This window comes from Phaseolus vulgaris, chromosome 5, assembly GCF_051622355.1.
Source record: "Phaseolus vulgaris cultivar YP4 chromosome 5, ASM5162235v1, whole genome shotgun sequence".
NCBI classification, from domain to species: domain Eukaryota; kingdom Viridiplantae; phylum Streptophyta; class Magnoliopsida; order Fabales; family Fabaceae; genus Phaseolus; species Phaseolus vulgaris.
In genome coordinates, this window is record NC_143502.1 from 1,871,028 (window position 1) to 1,893,357 (window position 22,330).

Genomic DNA, 22,330 nt, shown 5'->3' on the forward strand with positions numbered 1-22,330 from the left:
CAACCTTTCCTTCGCTTCCACATGACACTCAGGCTCAGACTCCTCCAATCCCAGTCGATGTGACCCCTCGAAAGCCGTTGCCGTCAAGTTCGACTTCATGGAGATCCTGGCGAGACTCCTCTTGGCTCTCATTTACAACCTAATTATGTAGTTATCCACTAATCATAAGGTTCTATCACCATACTTCTTGCTTTGTTGCTTCTTTATAACACTCAAGCATTGCATATTTCATGTTTCATATATATTCACCAAGGATCTTACTCATCTAGGAGTAAACTTTGATGAAGAATCTAGTTGTTGTATAGGTAAAAGAGACATAATTGGATCTTCTCTCACTTCTTGAACTTCTTCTTGAGGTTGTTGTATTAGAGCTAGAAAATTGTGTCTTGCAACTTTCTCTTTTTCCCTTTTCAAAGAAGAATTTTCATCAACTTCATCATATTTAGTAATTGTGAGCTTCTTTGTCTACATGTTTTAAACTTTACAACCTTTTGATTATGTGTTATATCCCAAGAAAATTTCTTGTACAGTCTTGTCTTCTAATTTGTGGTTTTTCTAATTAGGTACATGTATGTAGTAGATAAATTTGAAAACTCAAGTACTTACCTAATGGCTTTTTCGCACTCCAAGCTTCGATTGGCATCTCTTGGACTTATTTAGATGGAACTTTGTTGAATATGTAAATGACATTGTAATGTGCTTCAGACAAAAAAGTATTAAGTAAGTTTTTCTCCTTTAGCCTTGATCTTGCCATCTTTATGACTGTGCTATTCTTCATTTTTTACACTCCATTTTGGTTCTGGACAATATGAAATTGTAAGTTGTTGCTCAATTCATTTGTCTTCACGAAAATTATCAAACTCATATGAACTATATTCTTTGCCTTGATCACTTATTGAAACTTTTATATATCTCCCACTTTGTTTCTTGACGAGAGTTGTAAATTTCTTGAGTATTCTAAAGAGTTCTGGTTTTTTTTAATGAATAAGCACAAATTGTTCTAGAAAAGTCATGAATTAAAGGATAAAGTATTTGTTTTTAGTTAGTGGCAGTGTCTTCATTGTCCTCCATGCTTTGTTTGTTGAAAAAGATAATCTATGTTGATTCTTGAGAAAATATCCTTCACAAGCTTCGTTATTTTTTTTTAGGTATACCTTTCATCACATTCTTTTGATTTAAAAACTTCAAAACTTAAGTGTTAAAGCAACCAAATCTTTGACGTCAAAGCTATGAATCATCATCAACTTGGACTTTCACGATAATATCAATAGTATAGTTAAACCTTACAGGAAAAAAAATGTTTCTTTTCCATTTTAACTTCACCTTTGTCTCGTATTTTTTTACCATGGATTATGTAAGTATATCCTTTGAAGAGTGTATCTTTTCTCCATCATTTGAGAAATTCTCTATAGACTCCATTTAAAATTTGGAATTAGTAAGACATCTTTGATGAGTCTCGTACCTTTTTTTTATCTCCACCACAATAATGTCTTTGCCTTTTGACTTCACCATAGCATTATTTCCCAATCGAACTTTCACTTTGATAGAGTCATCAATATTTCTAAAGATGTTCATGTATTTGACCATGTGATTATTACATTTGCTATTTAAGTACCAACTTCCGCTTGTTTTATCAGTGGAATCTCGAGTAGTATAAAAAAGTGTTACTTATAATCATGTTCTTCAATAAAATTTGCTTGATGTATTGATACCAAGTACACACCTTCAAACTCCAAATTTGTTATAGTATTGATATGGAGAATTTTCGCAATACCAACAATCATTTTCCAAATGACTTGACCTTTTACAAATATCACATTGAGGATATTTATTTCCTTTCCTTTCTTTATTTTGAGATTATATTTTCATCATTGATAGGAAGACATCTTCAACAAAGTCTTCATTATGTCTTTTCAATATTTTCTAATAAGCTTCAAGAGAGTCTATTATTTTTGTCACCAATAGGATAAACATATCTTTGATTGTTCAATTATTGTCACCATAGCCTTTTATTCTAGGAAAAAAATACATTTTTTCTTAACAATTTTATCAAGTCACATACTCTCATTTGACTAACTAATTCTTTAATTCTAGAACAACATTTTCCAATGGTATTGAACTCTTTTATATTTATAATTCAAACTCACATAAGAGTTTCAAGGTGTGTACTCTTACATTTCCTTGAAACCCCCCTTAAGTGTGTTCCAAGCCTCTTTGACATTTGTGACATCTATTTTTCTTGAAAAATATTTCATTCACCACTGCTTGTAGAAAACATAACGACATTATGCTTATTTTCCTTTAATTTCTTCTTCTAAGCAATTATCAGTGTACAAATGCCTATAAGTGCAATATAGATATCTCTAATAATCTCCTATAAACCTTAAGATAAAAAAAAAGTATATTTATTTTAATGTTGAATGATCATCGTTAATTTTGGTTACATGAACATATGAATGAGAACATGTAGTTAGAATTTTTTTCTAAAGTAGTATGGAATATAATAGGGATTTTGAAGTATTTGGGTAATATTTTCGTCTTGTAAATAACCAAAAGTAACTATGGTGACAATGTTAGAATATTAGAAAAGATAAAAAAAAACTAGTTGTGAGTTTAGAACACAAGTTTAGTAGAGTGAGTAGAAATGTAATAAATATATGTTATAAATAACTTTAGAGATGATGAATAATGTCACCAAATTTATTGATTGCTCATATATACTACAATAAATGACATTACCTATTTATAAGTTTTATTTATAAGTTTGATTCATCACTTTTAAGAATGGTGGTTGTCTAAAAAACAAATTTAATCATTGTGATCTTTGTAATATAATTTTTTTATTCTATTTTTTTTCTATACAAAATATCATATTATTATAGTAGTTGTTGTGATATGATATGACATCATCAATGAACCACAAAAATTGTTTAAAATAGTAAAACTCTATATTATATAAAAAAAAAACATTTATAAAGACCAAAACAGTACAATAAATATACTATAATCATCTTCTCATAAACACTAATTAATTATAAGTACTGATGAATTGATCAACGATGATCTCCAACGGTCAAAAGCAATCCAATGTCGGTTCCTAACGTTCGTTGTTCCTTTCTCTCTGATCCATAACGGTCACATTTGCACTCTTCACTATCACGTGCACGCACACTCACTGACTCAACTCACTCATCTCTCACTCTCTCTCTCTCGTCAATGGAACCCGCAAAAATTGACTGGAAGAGACTTGAGTGGAATTTTGTGGAAGACGAACTCTTCGAACACATCAACGCGCCCAAGTGGGTCGACTTCTTGTCCCTTGACCACTCCATCAATGATCACGCTGATGAAGCTTGGTTTTGCAAGCCTGGTATCGTTCTTCCGCTTCTTTTCTTCTTCTTTCAAGGGAATTTGCATCTGGGTCGCCAAAAGTTTGCTTCTTTTTCTATATGGGTGTGGTCAAAGTTTTGAATGTTGCGGTCACAGTTTTGTTGTAATTGTTGATGTTGTGAAACATTGTGGATAAATGTGAATGTAATTGCCGTTGGTTTGATCCCAAAAGGTTTGGTATTGTAGCCGAACTCATGTTTGTGGAGCGAATTTCAAAACTTGTCTTACTAATTTTGTGGGGTTTTGCAGATTGCAGACATCCCAAGACAGCAGAGGATTTTCTCAGATCAATAACTCCCCCTTCCAAGGTTTTTCCCTTTCTTTTCTTTACCCTCTTGTTTTTTGTGAGATTATCAATCTTGGGTGTTTCTCCATTTGATAAAAAATAAACCTTGAGCTGGTTTTCTCATTCAATTGTGGTCTTTGGTAATCTTGTTCTGAGGTTCTTTTAATCTTTTGTCTTTCTAGAAGGGTTTTAGTCCGAGTTATGTTTCCGAGAATCTTCCATGCGGTGACAAAAATAGAAGGTACGTGTAAATTTCACCTCTTTCTTTTTTAACTTTTAATTCAAGATTGTGTTGAAATTCACCAGTTTTGTATGGTGGCACAGAGATGTGAAAATCAAGAGAAGGATGCCTCCGTTATCCTCAGCTTCACCCCAAGCTGATAAATTTAGATTCAACCAAGACAGTGAAAACCAAGACCCGAATTTGTTTACTCCTCCTCCTTCTAAAGTTAACCCCATGAAGGAAGCAATTAAGTCTAGTGAGGAGAAGAAGAAATTGGTTGATAACACCTTCGAGGATCAGAAGGTGCCTTCTTTGAGATCAACCTTATCTGCCAAAAATTTGTTTGCGGGGAGGCCAATTCTGAATCAAATCACGGAATTCTGCAATGAATTGAAGAAACTCGCAATAAGAGCTAGGGAGAGAGAAAATGCTGAAAGTTTGAGCCCCGAAGAGAGTGAAGAAGTAGTAGAGAAGAAGATCCCTTGTTCTGTTCAACCTTTGGCAGAGTCAGATAAAGAAGAGAAAGAAAGGAAGCCACTGCTGGAAGTAAGTAAGGCTGAAAGATTGGAGGGAATGTGTGTAAAAGGGAAACAACAGAGAAAAAAGTAAGCATATCCTTCTTCCTTGAATTCATATGTAATTATGGTGTTTCTGTTAGAAATTCTAAGAATTACTTGGAGATAAAAAAACCTTAGGATTTTTCGAGCTCACAGAATATTTGTTGCTCAACATTCTCATATGGGTTTATGGGATTCTCATAGGTAACCCTTAAAACAATTTTAATCCTTGAAAATAAGGTGATATTTTCACTGCTAAGAGGGACTTTTCTGATCATATAGCACTAAGTTTATAGTTCCTAACTGTTCTTCTACCTTTTGTTTCATGCACCTATTATTGCTTAACCGGCATTGTTAATAGATATGACAATTAAGTTAGCCACAAATTTGGTGTAGGTAGTTGTATAATTCATATAGCTTAAGTTTGTAGTAGGGTTCATTTTCTCACAAAAGAGAAAGCTACCTAGGACTTGTGCATCATGAATAACTATTTTTTATGTATTAAGTTACAGGTTTCATTATACAAGGCTGCTCAAATTATTGAACATTATCTGTTGTAGTTCTGTTACCTTTTCTAACTTGATTATGAAGCACCGCAAGTTATCACTACATTCTAACATTTCCTGAGATAATCAATTGTTTTTTATTACTGTATTCTGCAGAAGAACTGATGAGGCAGAGAACATGCCCATAACTATTGACCTAGAGAATCTAAAGCACAGGAGGGAGGAGAGTTTACAGCAAATTCGAACAAATCCTCCCTCTCCTCAGTGCTTCTCTGCGGCACGGGGATTCAACAAACCTAACCCTTCAAAGGCTCATAAATCCCGGCTAATGGTATGTTTATAGGGTGAACTTTTTCAGATTGATAGAAGACTAACAAGACAATGCTAACATTTGATTAAACAAAATCAAGCTATTCTTAATACCAAAGATTTTGAATAGATTAAGGTAAAAAGGTTATGCAGTTCTTTTTTATAAATTTTCATGAATTACCTTTTAAGGTAGATCATTCTCCTGCATATCAAGAGAGCATAGTCTGTATCATACGTGAAAGGGTCATGAATATGTATGTACCAATTTATGCATATTGTCTTGTTCTGCATACATTCTGATCCTGATTTGTAAACATCATTAATGACTTCTTTGATGTCAAACGACATCAATTTACTTGTTTGTTACTAAATTATTATTGTTTTGGTGCAAACTAGCGCATTTAAGTAACTTCAACAAATTTCTTTCAATCCTATTGTGCTAAGACACAGGTTTTTTTCTTAAAAGGTTAGGTAATTGTTTCATAATCTAATATACTTGAAAGGGTAGTGAAAATGTACCATTTGGTGTATAGTGTTTTGTTCTGTACATATTCTGATTTTTTATTAAACAACTTCTTTCAATGTTAATTCTTAAGTAATATCAATTTACATCTTCACTAAATTATTCTTGTTTTTGCTGCAAACTGGTGCATTCAGGTTCAAATACGTTTCTTTCCAATCCTACTAATATATGGGTTTTTTTTTAAAAGTGAAAGTTTGAATGATAAATTTCTATAAATTTGAACAAAAACTTAAGATATGTGCTTGTTTGCACTTCTATAATATGAGTGCTTGCATTTCTCTAACTTAAAACCATTGAATTGTTTCTGATATGCTTTTTTTATCTTTCATTTTTGTAGGAGAGAGGAATACTTGAAGAAATTGAACTAAACAAGGAAAATGTGAAGGAGTCTCCTGTAGAGAGAATCAGAAGCACTACAATAGTTGATGGAAGAGAAACAAAAGCCCTGGACATGTTTTGGTTCCTGAAGCCTTGCACGATGTCAAGCTGAGTTTATTGAAACATGGGAGGCAACTGATTATTATTATGTCATTCTTTCATTTGTTTTCAATATTAGTAATCTTTAATGAAGTCCTCATAAAACAATACAGTTTTATTTAGGTTCATATATAGTCATTCTTTATAGCTATAGTTATTCTTTCATAATTTGTCGTCATTTGTTTCCCATATTCTTGTTTGTACCATTAATGATTCAATACATGAAATTGATGATGTACACACAAACTGGATCAAAGATTTTGTTAAATACTAATATTGTTGTTGATATTTATGGGCAATCATATATGTATATGTCTTTGTCATTTGACTCGTTAAAATCGAGTGACATGATTATGTTACTTGACTGGAGAGATATTCCATTCCTTGTGTATTTCATTGAGCAAGAATGACATTGATGTGATCATGGAAGAAGGAGAATCAAGAAGGAAGTGAAGACTTTGAAGATGATGAAACTTCTCAAGGAGTCTCAACAATAAACATGGCTAAAGAAAAAGAAGAAATACAAGAGTAACTTGTAAGTTTTAGGAAATTCTAAAATATTAGGAGATTGGAAGAAAAGATAAAAAAGCAAAGTAACTTGTAAATTTTAGAGGATTATTCAAGAATATTATAGAAGCTCATAGAGTTAGACAGTCTTGGATGGCTAAGTAAGAGACAATAACACGTGAAGATTGTAACTTTCTAAGTGTCAATATCGGTAAATAGAACTAGATTTGTGAGAATTTTGTAGTGTTTGAGAATATCGATTTTATATAGGTTTTTTTCTTGGAGAATTTTTCAAGTGACTAATCTTCAATATATTATCTAAGGTGGTGGGGTGTTTTTTACATGCTTCTTCCTTAATCTTTTTTTGTTTTTGATTACAACTTGTTTTTGTTTCTCTTTGGGAGCTGTTACAAGCTTTCAAGTCGTCATGGGGTTTGTTTCCTTCAAAAAATTCTTGAGTTTGATAGATCTATTTGCTCAAAAGAATTTTTACACTAAAGCTTTAGGGCATATCTCGTCGGGTGAGTAACATGGTTACCAAACAAAAATTTTAGTAAATGCAAGTTTGCATATCTTTCTTTACGTGAATCATGGTCACCATATCTTACACTTGTTGAGTGAGTCATTTTGTTGAGCGAGAAGATGAAAATCTTGGAACAAATTTACATTAAAATTTTACAGGATTATAAAATATTATAGAAGATTCAAGAATATTATAGAAGCTCGTAGAGTAAGACCGTTTTGGATAACTAAGAGATAACAACATACGATGATTGTGACTCATGTAAAGGATATGTGAAATTTGTAACTTTCTTCAAGTGTCAACATCAACATAAGATGTCTAAAGGGTGAATACATAACTTTTATCATTAGTTTTGTGTTTACACTAGTGTAATCATTAAAGTTTGTGTTCATGTTGTTTCTTATCCATTTGTAAATATGAGGAATTAATACAAAACTCATATATTCACAAAATCGATACATAAGTAAACATTTTTTCAACAAAGAAAAAAAAAATAAAAAATCAAAGTACGAAAACTCAAACTAGATTTATAAATACACCCAAAGTCACATAAGCATCGACCAAGTATTAAAAAATATATAAAACTTAATAAATGGATTATCATATAGAATAAAACAAAATTATTAAAAGATTTTTTTTTTTTGAAGATATAATAGAAAAAATAAAATCACAACTTAATAATAATAAGTTTGGAAGATAAAGATAACTTAATAGTAACAGTACTAGAGAACTTACATTTTTTTTAAAGAATGGTGACATATTTGACTTATTATCTTTAATGTTAGAAACTATTTTGATGATAAATGGTTGCATATTTGACTTATTATATTCAATATTAGGAACTATTTTAAAAAATTAATTTACAAGATTGGATTGATAATATCTTATGATTTCAAGAAGTAAAATGGTAATTAACTCAAACACATATAATATTAATTATTATTTTTAATAAAAAAAGTAATATTAAAAATAATAAATAAAATAATTTTTTTTAACGTATTCTCGATACAAATAATTCATCGTTAGAAACATTGAGTAACTTGGGTTTGAACAAATATTGTTTAATCTAAGACTCTTAAAAAGATAATCAATGTAAAGAGATAACTGAAAACCAATAACAAAAGAAAATACTAACCAAAACTGAATTTTATTTAAATTTTTTGAATTTATTTTTTCTTCTACTGAATGGTTTGATTTGGATTTTAGATTGAAAATAAAAAAACCTGAATCAAACTGTTTGTTATATTTAAATCTAATATTTAAATTTAATATTATATGTTTAAAATTAATTATATATACATTTCAATATAGTATTATATGTTTAAAGTTAATTAACAGCTAATAATATATAATTAAAAAAACATTACTTAAATTTTATTTTATTATTTGATTGTATTGTAATCACGAAGTATTTATATCTATCAAAATATGATAATAAATTTGCATCAAGGTTTTTAATTATAAAATTACGTAATTTATGTACAGATATGATTAAAAAATGAAATTTTATATAAGACAGCAATGGTATACAAAAGAAATAATAACACGTGTCTTTATTTAAGAATTTTCATTATAAAATGTTTAATAATTATTTCATAAAAGATTGTTTAACAGTTTTGTTGTAAGAAACATTGTTAAAATCAATCCAAACTGATCATAAATATTGTCCATTTAGTTGGTTCATATCTTATATTAAATTGAATCCAAAACAAATTGGAATACATTTGATTCTTTTATGTTTAGTTAAAATGACTTTTTAATTAAAAAAATTAAACCAACTCAAAATTATAAACACCCTTAATTTATTCCATATCTAAAATGGTATCACTTCATAACACATCTAATTTATTTCATATATAAAATGGTATCACGTACTAAACCATTTTTTTTAATTAAAATACATGGTTACAACTTATGTTAACTAATGAATAAATAAACCAAGGAAATATTTAACTTTTTTTAAAACAAAAAAACTAGTATATTAGTTTTTTTGTTTCATTACCTAAAAAACATAAAATAATTGATAAAAATAATTTGAAGAAGTTATAAGGATCCAAATATCTTAAGAACTCTAATAAAAATAAATAAAAAAATGCATTAATAACATTAAATATTTCTTTTTATACCAAATTAAATCTATTAACTCTAAATGGAAGTTAATTAACATTTTCCAAACATTAATAACATGAAAATACCTATCATACTAAAACAAATGGATGTAGCAAAAACATGGTAGATAAGATAAGAGAAACTAGTAATTGATAAAAAGTGATTTCATTTCATATGCAAAAATGCCTCCAAAAAAACAAAAAGAAAACACAAAGGGTCTTCCATACACCAAAATATTACAATAATTGTAATGAACACAAAATGATCAAACACTGGTCAAAAGTTTGAAACAACTTCTTGATGGAAAATGAAAAGCAAAAATGAATCAAAAAGCAATTGAGGGAAAATCAAAAGGATATTGAAAACAAAAATGAAAAGTTTTACAGTAAGATCCAGTTGAAGCCATTCTTGAATGCATCTACCTTGTTCTGCACAGCATGCAACTGATTAGCCTTGTCCAAGCTAGATGAAGAAGAGGGAAGATCCTGCTGGTGTAGATTCTTGACTCTCTTTCCATGCCTTCCATGGTTTCTACAAAGAGGTTTAAGCTTCTAATGGGTGGAATATAGAGGATCAAAGGAATAGCTGAGAAAGCCACTGAGAAGAACAAAGGCAACATAACTCTTGGTTTCCTTCGAATTCTGGCACACCCTTCACTCAGAGAGGAATCACTTCAATGGAAGAAAACCAAAGTTCAAAACTTTGATCACAAACACAAAAAGGGTCATTCAAATTCCAGAGATTTATGTCAACAAAAGAGAGAGGAAAAAGATAGAGCAATAGTTCTGAAAAGTTTGAAAAAAGTGTCAAACTGCAGAAACCTGAATCCAAAGTGAAGAGAAAGAAATAATATACATATATATATATATATATTGTTTTACTTATTATTACTATTATTATTAAAAATATTATTTCTAATGCATGCTCTCCAATTTTAAGTGTAAATTAATGTCATTTTTTTTCATCTTAGGTTAGATATATAGTAAAACCTTTAGTGGTGAGATTTAGGGTTTAGATGTTTTTATCCTGATTTACCTTACCCACTATAAAATATTAATATTTATAATTTAAAAAAATAAAATTTTTAATAGAAATATAATCAAAATCTAAAATATTAAAATAATTTTTAAAATTAAAAATTTATAAATAATTAAAATATTAGTATTTATTAGGGTGTTGGTGATAATTAAAATGTAAAATATTAAAATAATTTTTAAAATTAATTTTTTTTAAATAATTAAAATATTAATATATTTTGGACTGTAGGTTGGAGTATGATGGTAAAAAAAATCATTTTTTTTTGTTAAATATTACAACAACTTTATGTGTTGTCTTTGGTACACCACCTACCATATATGTAAGAAAATAAAAGTAATATAATAATAAATTTAAAGGAAAAAAATTAACATGAGTGCTTAATTAGAAATTGGTTGTTACACTGTTTCCTTTTTTTTTCATTTATTCATTTAGGAAAGATATATGTTTTAATATAACAATGCCAGTTATGAATTTATGCTGATATTGCCAACAATGTGATTTATATAAATTAAAATTGTGATTTATATTTTTATCCAAAATTAAAAATAGTATTTATGTATATGCATGGCAATAAAATATTTTATGTAACTTTTGAATATATGTAATGACAAATAATAATAAATTTTGTAATATATAAAAAAATACTTTTGAATATATTATGACATGAAATAGATAATTTATTTTAAATAAATTAAATTTTATTCTATAGTTAAAGATTACAATGTATTCTATAGTTAAAGATTAATATAAAGATAAAAGGATACGAAATCTTTTTAAAACACTATTTTTAAAATTAACTATTGATATTTTATTTTAAAAATATTTAAATTTGTTTACAGCTGAAAAGGGTGTATTAATAAAGATAAAAGGATAGAAAATCTTTTTAAAATTATTTGAAACAGTTGTTAAATATTATTTAGGTGGATTATAATTTTAATCCTTTATTTTTTTCTACTTATGTTCAATTTATTCTTTTATCTTTTAAAAAGTATAATTTCATTCTTTATATTGTTTAAAGTGATTTTAGTCCTCTGTCACACTATTAAGTTTATCATTAAAAAAAATTGTAATTTAACATGCCAACAAATATTTAAATTAAAAGAGAAAGAGTGTTATTTTTTTTAATTATTGTGGAGGTTAAAAGCTATTACTTTTGTAATATTTTTTTAGATGTGTTGTTTTGTGAAGTCTTTAAACTCTGCAATATATTTAAATTATTAATGAAGTTGATTTTAAAATAACAGAAAAATAATCTGAATTGTAATTTTTACAAGATAAGAGATCAAATTTAATATGAGAAAAAAAAGTAGTGAATTAAATAGTTTTGTAGTCCCTTATGAAATTAACTATAATGATCCTATAATTATAAGAACTTATATTAACTCTAGGGAATTTTTTTTTTATGAAAAATGAATTAAATTTTATAGAAAGAGTAATACAAAATTGCATTTTTCTTAACTCTGTTCTATATTATACTAATGAAATATTAATCACAGTTTCAACTGTCATTTGTAATTTTCCATGCATTAAATAACAATAATTAATAATTTAAATTAATAACATTGCCACAATTAATATATATGTGGACATTGAATTTAGATTTTAATTTTTAAAACATATAATTAAAGCATCACTGTATAAATCACTTTTTCATTATAATTAGAAACATTAATTGAAATATTTTTTCATAATACATTTAATATTTAAAGATTTTATAAAATATATAAAGGAGATACATATTTAATATATTTATTTTACTTTTTAATTGTATTTTAATAAAAATAATTTTTTTTATTCAAAATATTAAAAACAGTTTTTGTGTATTTTTTTTTATATATAATTACTACTATTAATATTACTTTTTATTTAAAATAGATAAAGATATAAAGTGCCTCTTTCTTGAAAATATTTGAATAATTACTTTAGATAATAACTTTAGTTTTAAATATTGAAACATTCCTAGTTACATCATTAAAAAAATCTTATGATAATTATATATATAATTTATATTTTCGTTAAATAATATTACAAAATAATATCTCTTTATAAGAATTTTTAAAAGTATACATATGTCAAAACAAAATACTAAAAGAGATAGAATAGAAAAGAGATAGAAAACTTTATCACCTAAAACATCTTTCATCTTCCTGGCTAACACATGATCATCCAAATTTAAACAATTACAATAAAAAACAAGGTAAGCTAAAGATTTTTAAAAGATTTCAACATAAATTTCATTTTCAATTCAAATAAATTATAAACATCTCAAACTTTATCATTTCGTCACATTAGAGTGTATTAAGCAATCAAGTGTTTACAAATAATTCAATCAATACCACTTATGCTAGAAATTCACATATATACCTACGTACATACATACATATCTACATACATATGTATATACATACGTACATATGTACATGCATACATACGTACGTACATACATAGACATTTTATTATATTTTAAAAAGACAATGAGTTAAATTTGACATAGAAATATGCACTTGTCATACTACATTCATTATGTTATCTCTCCATACATGTACATGAACATCATATGACCTGCCAAACTAGTTATCTTTCAAATCACAGACTTGGGCATATGAACCTCTTTTGACTATCACCACCTAATAATTTTCATCTATATGATTCTAATATACTAATAGAGTTAGGACATCTCCTTCTAAATGAATCTCTAATTCAATCCATATCTTAAAACAATTTCAATATGGTGTTTTCTTTCCTGAAAATACTATAAATACTATGTCTCAATCACACATAAACATGGTTCATTCTTCATACTACACATCAATGTATCATACAATCATACATAAATTAGCTCTAATAACATATTAAAAATTCTAAAAAGAATCACAATTTACACATGCAATTCTTGTTTGTCGAGTCTCAAGCTTTTCCAACAACCAAATTACTGGAACCAAATTCACCTAACGAGTATGGCTTGTCCATTGGCCAATGGTATCAAGCTTTTAATTCTCTAAATTTCGCCCAACGAAGAACATTGCTCACCCAATGAACAAACCACTGGGACCAAATATGCCCAATGGTCAATGCTCTCGGATTTTCTAATTTCTAAATTTCACCCAACGAGCATGTCTAGTGAGTTTGAATAATTTGTATAATTCTGAAACTAGTTTAGGTGACTCAAAAGGGTTTTCTAGATCCCTGTACTTATATTTAAAGACTAACACCCTTACTGAAGTCACTTTATCCTATTCAAATTTCTACAACTACTTAAATACGCACACATGTCATCGAAACAATCCAATCAAGTACATATTCATATCAACACACCAAATTTCGAATTAAACCTACACACAGATCAATAATAACACAATTTTATCAATCCATCGTGTTGAATAAGTAATATACTATAACATACTCAGTGACTCCAAACATTAATCAACTTTATAATAATTATCAATTCAAGACAACACTTGTTTTACTCCATCATTTAATTCCTGCAGCAGAGTGACAAAGTCACTTTCACATTAGATCTTATAAACTAAGTACTATTGAGACTTAAGTCTAACTTCCCTTATGATTAGACGATTGAATACCAAAAAGGAGTTTCAACTTTCAAAAGACACAATGATAACCTAACATGCATCACAAAGTTCTAATTAATTATTTGAACACATTTTTAGGATCATAAACTAACATAAACTAATACTGGAGTCTTAGAGACACCACATGCAAAACACGTTTACCTAAATAAAGAGAAAAACTCAAAATCGACTCAAAAGAAAAAGTAACATATTTGAACTTACTCAAATAAATCAAATAAAAAAATCTAATAAGATATTTTTAGTCTACTCACTCTTAATAGTAAAAAAATATTGGTCTTTGATCGTCAATCTGACGAAGGATAGAGTCAAACTTTTATAAAAAAAATAAAAAAAAAATATTTTTAATAAAATAATAGTTATTTTAAAATGAAATCTAAATAATTAATTTTATTTTTTATATGATTTTTTTAATATATATCAAGCTATTTGTTAGGTAGTTACAACTATTACAAACTATTTGTATTATCTGCATAAAAAGCAGAAGTGAAACAGTAAGAGAGAAGAGAATTATATATAGTTTTATATTAGATTCAATTTGATGAATAGGGAAAAAAGATGAAGTGAAACAATACGATAGAAGACAGAATTATATATGGTTTTATATTAGATTCAATTTAATGAACCAGGAAAGGAAGTTTTTTTTTTATCTTAAACATTTGTAATAATGATATTTTTTAACCTAAAATTGGATAAATTGTTAACTGGGAAAGCATAACTTGGTTTTGGTATATGTGCATAGTAAATATCTATTTGATTTTATCTAATTTTTTTATTTAATTAGTAGATAGACATGTGTATAAAGATTAATAAAATTAAATAGTTTATTTTTTAATGGGCTTTGGCTTGAGCTACAGTCCAGCCCACTTAATTATACTTTTATAATAAAACAATTTCTTTTATTTTATTGTATAATTATTTGAAATTATTTTATGTTAAAAATGAAAATGAAATTTAAATAAAATAAATATTAAAATCATTATACTTTTTTTTAAATCTTACTAATTTTTTTTATTAATATTTCTTTTTAAGGACAAATATAACATTTTCTCATGTTTTACCCTGAATAAAACTCATGAGTATAAGTTCAAGAGTATTTTTTACAAATTTTGATATTCTCACTCATATTTTAAATATAAATACAAAATAAATACAAAGAAAATTGATTAAATAAAAATAAGGATGTTACAAATAAGTTCGAAAACAATCCAGTAATAGAAAGTGTATAATTAAATAAAAATGAGAAAAAATGTTTATTCATGCCTTTATTTTGCTTGATATTAATCGAATGAACATTAAATCAATCATAAAAATATGAAACAACACTCAATTTTGTCCCCTTTTTTTTATTTTTTATGCTACAGTCCAAGTAATTAGAATTAATATTGATTTTTTTTATATTTATAATTTTTTTCCTTTTTCTTCCAACTTTATAGTAACATGTAAACAACAAAAATCTCATTCTATAGTCTAAGTTTTCTTTCTTTCTTTAGTTATTTAAATTTCACCACTTTTAATTTTCTTTTAAAATATTTCAATGCATTTGACTAAAATTGACTCACTTGCTTATTTTTTAATAAAAAGTGCAAAAATATATATATTTGTTTTTTTTTCAAATTTCTATTTATTTTTATTGTCTCTTTTCTTCTTATAAACACTATATATATATATATAAAATAAAAATTTACACCGGGTTTTTAAGTATTTAAATATTATAAAGAACATTCTTGAAACTTTGGTGATAATGTATCACTTCAAAAAATGAAAAACAAATCGTGATATTGTGATGTACCATTTATTATATAAAAAGTGAAAGTATTTTATGAGTTACTTTAACTCTAATCTTATTTGGAAATAACTATAATTCTTAGTCAAAATTGTTTTGAACGACTCTAATTTTCAAACACAATATGCTAACCTTATTTAGAAATAAGTATAATTTGTGGTCAATATTGTTTTGAATGAGCATCATTTTCAATCACTCGATAGCCTTGATTTTGAGCAAAAATTTCTGAAAAATTCTTCCGAAATAGTTTTTTCCTGAAATTTCACTAAAGAATCTCCACTGAATTCGGGACAAAACGCAACATATTTTATATCAAACGGATGAGTATTGACCTACGAAAAAAATAAAACAGTTTCACACACGAATTAACCTTTCTTTCAACCCTGATAGTGATCAATAAAAAATCTATTACCAATCTTGTGGGATAAATTTGAGGCTCAAATCTCAGCCAAAACTCAATAGACATAGTGACGAATGTCTGGTAAAAATTTCAGACCAAAAAACCCAAGGAGTAAGGCGTAGTAAGTCCCAGACCGAGAGTGCACAAAACTGGTTTTCCAAAAACAAAACGTCATGGTTTTCTTCCCCGTATTTTCTTTTTGTGATTCGTTTATGGACGTGCCTCCTTACCTGGGTGCAAACAACATATGAAGGTACTTGTGTGAATTATTTCAGCACAATACGGACGCAGAATAAAAATTTCAGAAAGTAGGGCGAAATTTCAAAAATTTTGGTAGAGGACTTGGTTTGAGCAAAAAATTCTCCCGAAAAAGTTTTTTCCTGAAATTGCACATAAGAATCTCCACAGAATTCGGGACAAAACGCAACAAATTTTAGGTCAAACGGATGAGTATTGACCCACGAAAAAAATCAAACAGTTTCACACACGAACGAACCTTCCTTTCAGCCCTGACAGTGATCAATAAAATATTTATTACCAATCTTGTGGGACGAATTTGGGGCTCAAATCTCAGCCAAAACTCAATACACACAGTGATGAATGTCTGGTAAAAATTTCAGCCAAAACACCCAAGGAGTAAGGCGTAGTAAGTCCTAGACCGAGAGTGAACAAAACTGCTTTTCCGAAAACAAAGCGTCCTGGCTTTTCTTCCCCGAATCTTCTTTTTGTGATTTGTTTATGGACGTGCCTCCTTACCTGGGCGCAAACAACATATGAAAGTACTTGTGTGAATTTTTTCAGCACAATACGGACGTAGAATAAAAATTGCAGAAAGCATGGGGAAATTTCACAAGTTTTGGTAGCCTTGGTTTGAGCGAAAATTTCTGAAAAATTCTCCCGAAATAGTTTTTTTTTTCTGAAATTCCACCTAAGAATCTCCACTGAATTCGGGACAAAACGCGACAAATTTCAGGTGAAACGGATGAGTATTGACCCACGAAAAAAATCAAACAGTGTCACACACGAACGAACCATCCTTTCAGCCCTGACAGTGATCAATAAAAGATTTATTGCCAATCTTGTGGGACGAATCTGGGGCACAAATCTCAGCCAAAACTCAATAGACACAGTGACGAACGTCTGGTAAAAATTTCAGAGCAAAACAACCAAGGAGTAAGGCGTAGTAAGTCCCAAACCAAGAGTGAACAAAACTGGTTTTCCGAAAACAAAACGTCTTGACTTTTCTTCCCCGTATCTTCTTTTTGTGATTCCTTTATGGACGTCCCTCCTTACCTGGGCGCAAACAACATATGAAAGTACTTGTGTGAATTTTTTCAGTGCAATACGGATGCAGAATAAAAATTGCAGAATGTAGGGCGAAATTTCAGAAGTTTTGGTAAAGGATAGCCTTGGTTTGAGCGAAAATTTCTGAAAAATTCTCCCAAAATAGTTTTTTCCTGAAATTTCACATAAGAATCTCCACTAAATTCGGGACAAAATGCGACTAAATTAAGGTGAAACGGAAGAGTATTGACCCACGAAAAAAATCAAACAGTTTCACACACGAATGAACCTTCCTTTCAGCCCAGGGAGTGATCAATAAAAGATAAATTGCCAATCTTGTGGGACGAATTTGAGGCTCAAATCTCAGCCAAAACTCAATAGACACAGTGACGAACTTCTGGTAAAAATTTCAGACCAAAACACCCAAGGAGTAAGGCGTAGTAAGTCCCAAACCGAGAGTGAACAAAACTGGTTTTCTGAAAACAAAACGTCCTGACTTTTCTTCCCCGTATCTTCTTTTTGTGATTCGTTTATGAACATGCCTCCTTACCTGGGTGCAAACAACATATGAAACTACTTGTATGATTTTTTTCAGCGCAATACGGACACAAAATAAAAATTGCAGAAAGTAGGGCGAAATTTCACAAGTTTTGGTAGAGGATAGCCTTGGTTTGAGCGAAAATTTCTGAAAAATTCTCTCCTAATATTTTTTTCCTGAAATTTCAGGTAAGAATCTCCACTGAATTCGGGACAAAACGCGACAAATTTCAGATGAAACGGATGAGTATTGACCCACGAAAAAAATCAAACAGTTTCAAACACAAACGAATCTTCCTTTCAGCCCTGACAGTGATCAATAAAAAATTTATTGCCAATCTTGTGGGACGAATCTGGGACTCAAATCTCCTCCAAAACTCAACAGACACAGTGACGAACGTCTGCTAAAAATCTCCGAGCAAAACAATCAAGGAGTAAGGCGTAGTAAGTCCCAGACCGAGAGTGAACAAAACTGGTTTTCCGAAAACAAAACGTCCTGACTTTTCTTCCCCGTAACTTCTTTTTGTGATTCGTTTATGGACGTGCCTCCTTACCTGGGGGCAAACAACATATGAAAGTACTTGTGTGAATTTTTTCAGTGCAATACGGACGCAGAATATTAATTGCAGAAAGTAGGGTGAAATTTCACTAGTTTTGGTAGAGGATAGCCTTGGTTTGAGCGAAAATTTCTGAAATATTCTCCCGAAATTGTTTTTTCCTGAAATTCACCCTAAGAATCTCCACAGAATTCGGGACAAATTGCGACAAATTTCAAATGAAACGGATGAGTATTGAGCCACGAAAAAAATAAAACAGTTTCACACACGAACGAACCTTCCTTTCAGACCTGGCGTTGATCAATAAAAGAGTTATTGCCAATCTTGAGGGACGAATCTGGGGCTCAAATCTCAGTCAAAACTCAATAGACACAGTGACGAACGTGTGGTAAAAATTTCAGATTAAGACACCCAAGGAGTAAGGCGTAATAAGTCCTAGACCGAGAGTGGACAAAACTGGTTTTCCGAAAACAAAATGTCATGGCTTTTCTTCCCCGTATCTTCTTTTTGTGATTCGTTTATGGACGTGCCTCCTTACCTGGGCGCAAACAACATATGAAAGTATTTGTGTAAATTTTTTCAGCGCAATACGGACGCAGAATATTAATTGCAGAAAGTAGGGCTAAATTTCACAAGTTTTGGTAGAGGATATAACCTTGGTTTGAGCGAAAATTTCTGAAAAATTCTCCCAAAATAGTTTTTTCTTGAAATTCCACGTATGAATCAATACTGAATGCGGAACAAAACGCGATAAATTTCAGGTGAAACGGAAGAGTATTGACCCACGAAAAAAATCAAACAGTTTCACACACGAACGAACCTTCCTTTCAGCCCTGACAGTGATCAATAAAAAATTTATTCCCAATCTTGTGGGACGAATCTGGGGCTGAAATCTCAGCCAAAACTCAATAGACACAGTGACGAACGTCTGGTAAAAATTTCAGACCAAAACACCCAAGGAGTAAGGCGTAGTAAGTCCCAGACCGAGAGTGAACAAAATTTGTTTTTCGAAAACAAAAAGGTCCGGGCTTTTCTTCCCCGTATCTTCTCTTTGTGCTTTGTTTATGAACGTGCCTCCTTACCTGGGCGCAAACAACATATGAAAGTACTTGTGTGAATATTTTCAGCGCAATACGGACGCAGAATAAAAATTGCAGAAAGTAGAGCGAAATTTCACAAGTTTTGGTAGAGGATAGCCTTGGTTTGAGCGAAAATTTCTGAAAAATTCTCCCGAAATAGTTTGTTCCTCAAATTCCACGTAAGAATCTCCACTGAATTCGGGACAAAACGCGACAAATTTCAGGTGAAATGGATGAGTATTGACCCACGAAAAAAATCAAACAGTTTCACACACGAACGAACATTCCTTTCAGCCTTTGTAGTGATCAATAAAAACTTTATTGTCAATCTTGTGGGACGAATCTGGGGCTCAAATCTCAGCCAAAACTCAACAGACATAGTGACGAACAACTGGTAAAAATTTCAGACCAAAACATCCAAGGAGTAAGGCGTTGTAGGTCCCTGACCTAGAGTGGAAAAAAATTGGTTTTTCGAAAACAAAACATCGTGGCTTTTCTTCCCCGTATCTTCTTTTTGTGATTCGTTTATGGACGTGCCTTCTTACTTGGGTGCAAAAAACATAAGAAAGTACTTGTGTGAATATTTTCTGCGCAATACGGACGCAGAATAAAAATTGCAAAAGTAAAGTGAAATTTCACAAGTATTGGTAGAGGATAGCCTTTGTTTGAGCGAAAATTTCTGCAAAATTCTCCGAAAATAGTTTATTCCCAAAATTCCACGTAAAAATCTCCACTGAATTCGGGACAAAACGCGACAAATTTCAAGTCAAACAGATGAGTATTGACCCATGAAAAAAATCAAACAGTTTCACACACGAACGAACCTTTCTTTCAGCCCTAGCAGTGACCAATAATAAATTTATTTCCAATCTTGTGGGACGAATCTGGGGCTCAAATCTCAGCCAAAACTCAATAGACACAGTGACGAACGTCTGGTAAAAATTTCAAACCAAAACACCCAAGGAGTAAGGCATAGTAAGTCCCAGACCGAGAGTGAACAAACCTAGTTTTCCGAAAACAAACGTGCTGGCTTTTCTTCCCCGTATCTTCTTTTTGTGATTCGTTTATGGACGTGCATCCTAACCTGGGTGCAAACAACATATGAAAGTATTTGTGTGATTTTTTTCTACGTAATACGAACGCAAAATAAAAATTGCAGAAAGTATGGCGAAATTTCCCAAGTTTTTGTTGAGGATAGCCTTGGTTTGAGCAAAAATTTCTTAAAAATTCTCCTGAAGTAGTTTTTTCCTGAAATTCCACGTAAGAATCTCCATTGAATTTGGGACAAAACGCGACAAAGTTCAGGTCAAACGGATGAGTATTGACCCACGAAAAAAATCAAACAGTTTGACACACTAAGGAACCTTCCTTTCAGCTCTTGTAGTGATGAATAAAGAATTTATTGTCAATCTTGTGGGATGAATCTTGAGCTCAAATCTCATCCAAAACTGAATAGACACAGTGACGAACGTCTGGTAAAAATTTCAGACCAAAACACCCAAGGAGTAAGGTGTAGTAAGTCTCAGACCGAGAGTAAACAAAACTGGTTTTCCGAAAACAAAATATCCTGGCTTTTCTTCCCCGTATCTTCTTTTTGTGATTCGTTTATGGACGTGCGTCCTTACCTGGGTGCAAACAACATATGAAAGTACTTGTGTGAATTTTTTCAGCGCAATACGGTCGCAGAATAAAAATTGCAGAAAGTGGGGCGAAATTTCACTAGTTTTGGTAGAGGATAGCCTTGATTTGAGCGCAAATTTCTGAAAAATTCTCCCGAAATAGTTTTTTCCTGAAATTCAACCTAAGAGTCTCCACTGAATTCGGGACAAAACGCGACAAATTTAAGGTAAAACGGATGAGTATTGACCCACAAAAAAAATCAAACAGTTTCATACACGAACAAACCTTCCTTTCAGCTCTGCAGTGATCAATAAAAAAATTATTTCCAATCTTGTGGGACAAATATGGACTCAAATCTTTGTCAAAACTCAACAGACACAGTGACGAACATCTGGTAAAAATTTCAAACCAAAACACCCAATGGGTAAGGCGTAGTAAGTCCCAGACTGAGAGTGAGCAAAACTGGCTTTCCGAAAACAAAACGTACTGGCTTTAATTGTGTACATACTCTCCAACAACACCAAAGGTTAAAATATTTCAACATAATAATACCAAAATCTCATGTTTCAATTTCAATTTTTTACCATTTTTTTTCCTATTTGAAACAAGTTGTATAATCAAATCAAATTACATATCTAACTAATTGAAATATATATTTTTTTAAAATTTTGCATAAATAAACACTATTTTTTCATAGTTTAAATTTTTTTAATATTTTATTTTCGCCTTCATTTACATTGATTTTTTAAAATATTTTTTAATAATTTTTATTACAACTTCCTTATTTTCAAACACTTTTTTTCGTCTTACCATAGATGATATACTGTAAATTTAAATTCATATTTCATGCTTTGTTTTTATTTTTTACCTTGAAATTTAAATATATAAAATATATAATTTATAAAATTATTTTAAAATTACTAAATAAGTTATAGTAACTCACATTTTTAACAATTATTTAAAAATTTAATTAACTTGGTTCATTTAAATAAGAATGTACATAATACCTTAAGAATACTATTTGCAATAATT

General features: G+C 29.8%; 2 protein-coding genes across 3 annotated transcripts; one reads left to right on the forward strand and one right to left on the reverse strand.

Annotated features, from left to right (window-relative positions):
• The first annotated feature begins 3,109 nt into the window (after positions 1-3,109).
• Positions 3,110-6,559, forward strand: LOC137834742 (interferon-activable protein). 2 transcript variants are annotated; one of them, XM_068642908.2, is made up of 6 exons: positions 3,110-3,370; positions 3,640-3,698; positions 3,862-3,917; positions 4,001-4,504; positions 5,119-5,293; positions 6,132-6,559. In XM_068642908.2, exons 1-6 carry the CDS (start codon positions 3,217-3,219, stop codon positions 6,282-6,284), a joined length of 1,101 nt encoding a protein of 366 aa, XP_068499009.1. In that variant the 5' UTR covers positions 3,110-3,216; the 3' UTR covers positions 6,285-6,559. The 2 variants fall into 2 exon arrangements, with proteins under 2 accessions (XP_068499009.1, XP_068499010.1); XM_068642909.2 differs by having other exon boundaries at positions 3,111-3,370; positions 3,859-3,917.
• A 3,047-nt stretch (positions 6,560-9,606) lies between these two features.
• LOC150027417 (uncharacterized) lies at positions 9,607-10,225 on the reverse strand. Its single transcript, XM_090302648.1, has one exon. The coding sequence runs from the start codon at positions 10,027-10,029 to the stop codon at positions 9,829-9,831; it is 201 nt and encodes a 66-aa protein (XP_090158774.1). The 5' UTR covers positions 10,030-10,225; the 3' UTR covers positions 9,607-9,828.
• Between the last annotated feature and the right edge of the window lie 12,105 nt (positions 10,226-22,330).

Coding starts and splice junctions, on each gene's coding strand:
- LOC137834742 (XM_068642909.2), top strand. CDS start 3,217: ATGGAACCCGCAAAAATTGACTGGAAGAGACTTGAGTGGAATTTTGTG. Junction 3,371..3,639: donor AGCTTGGTTTTGCAAGCCTG/GTATCGTTCTTC, acceptor GGGGTTTTGCAG/ATTGCAGACATCCCAAGACA. Junction 3,699..3,858: donor CAATAACTCCCCCTTCCAAG/GTTTTTCCCTTT, acceptor TTGTCTTTCTAG/AAGGGTTTTAGTCCGAGTTA.
- LOC150027417 (XM_090302648.1), bottom strand. CDS start 10,029: ATGTTGCCTTTGTTCTTCTCAGTGGCTTTCTCAGCTATTCCTTTGATC.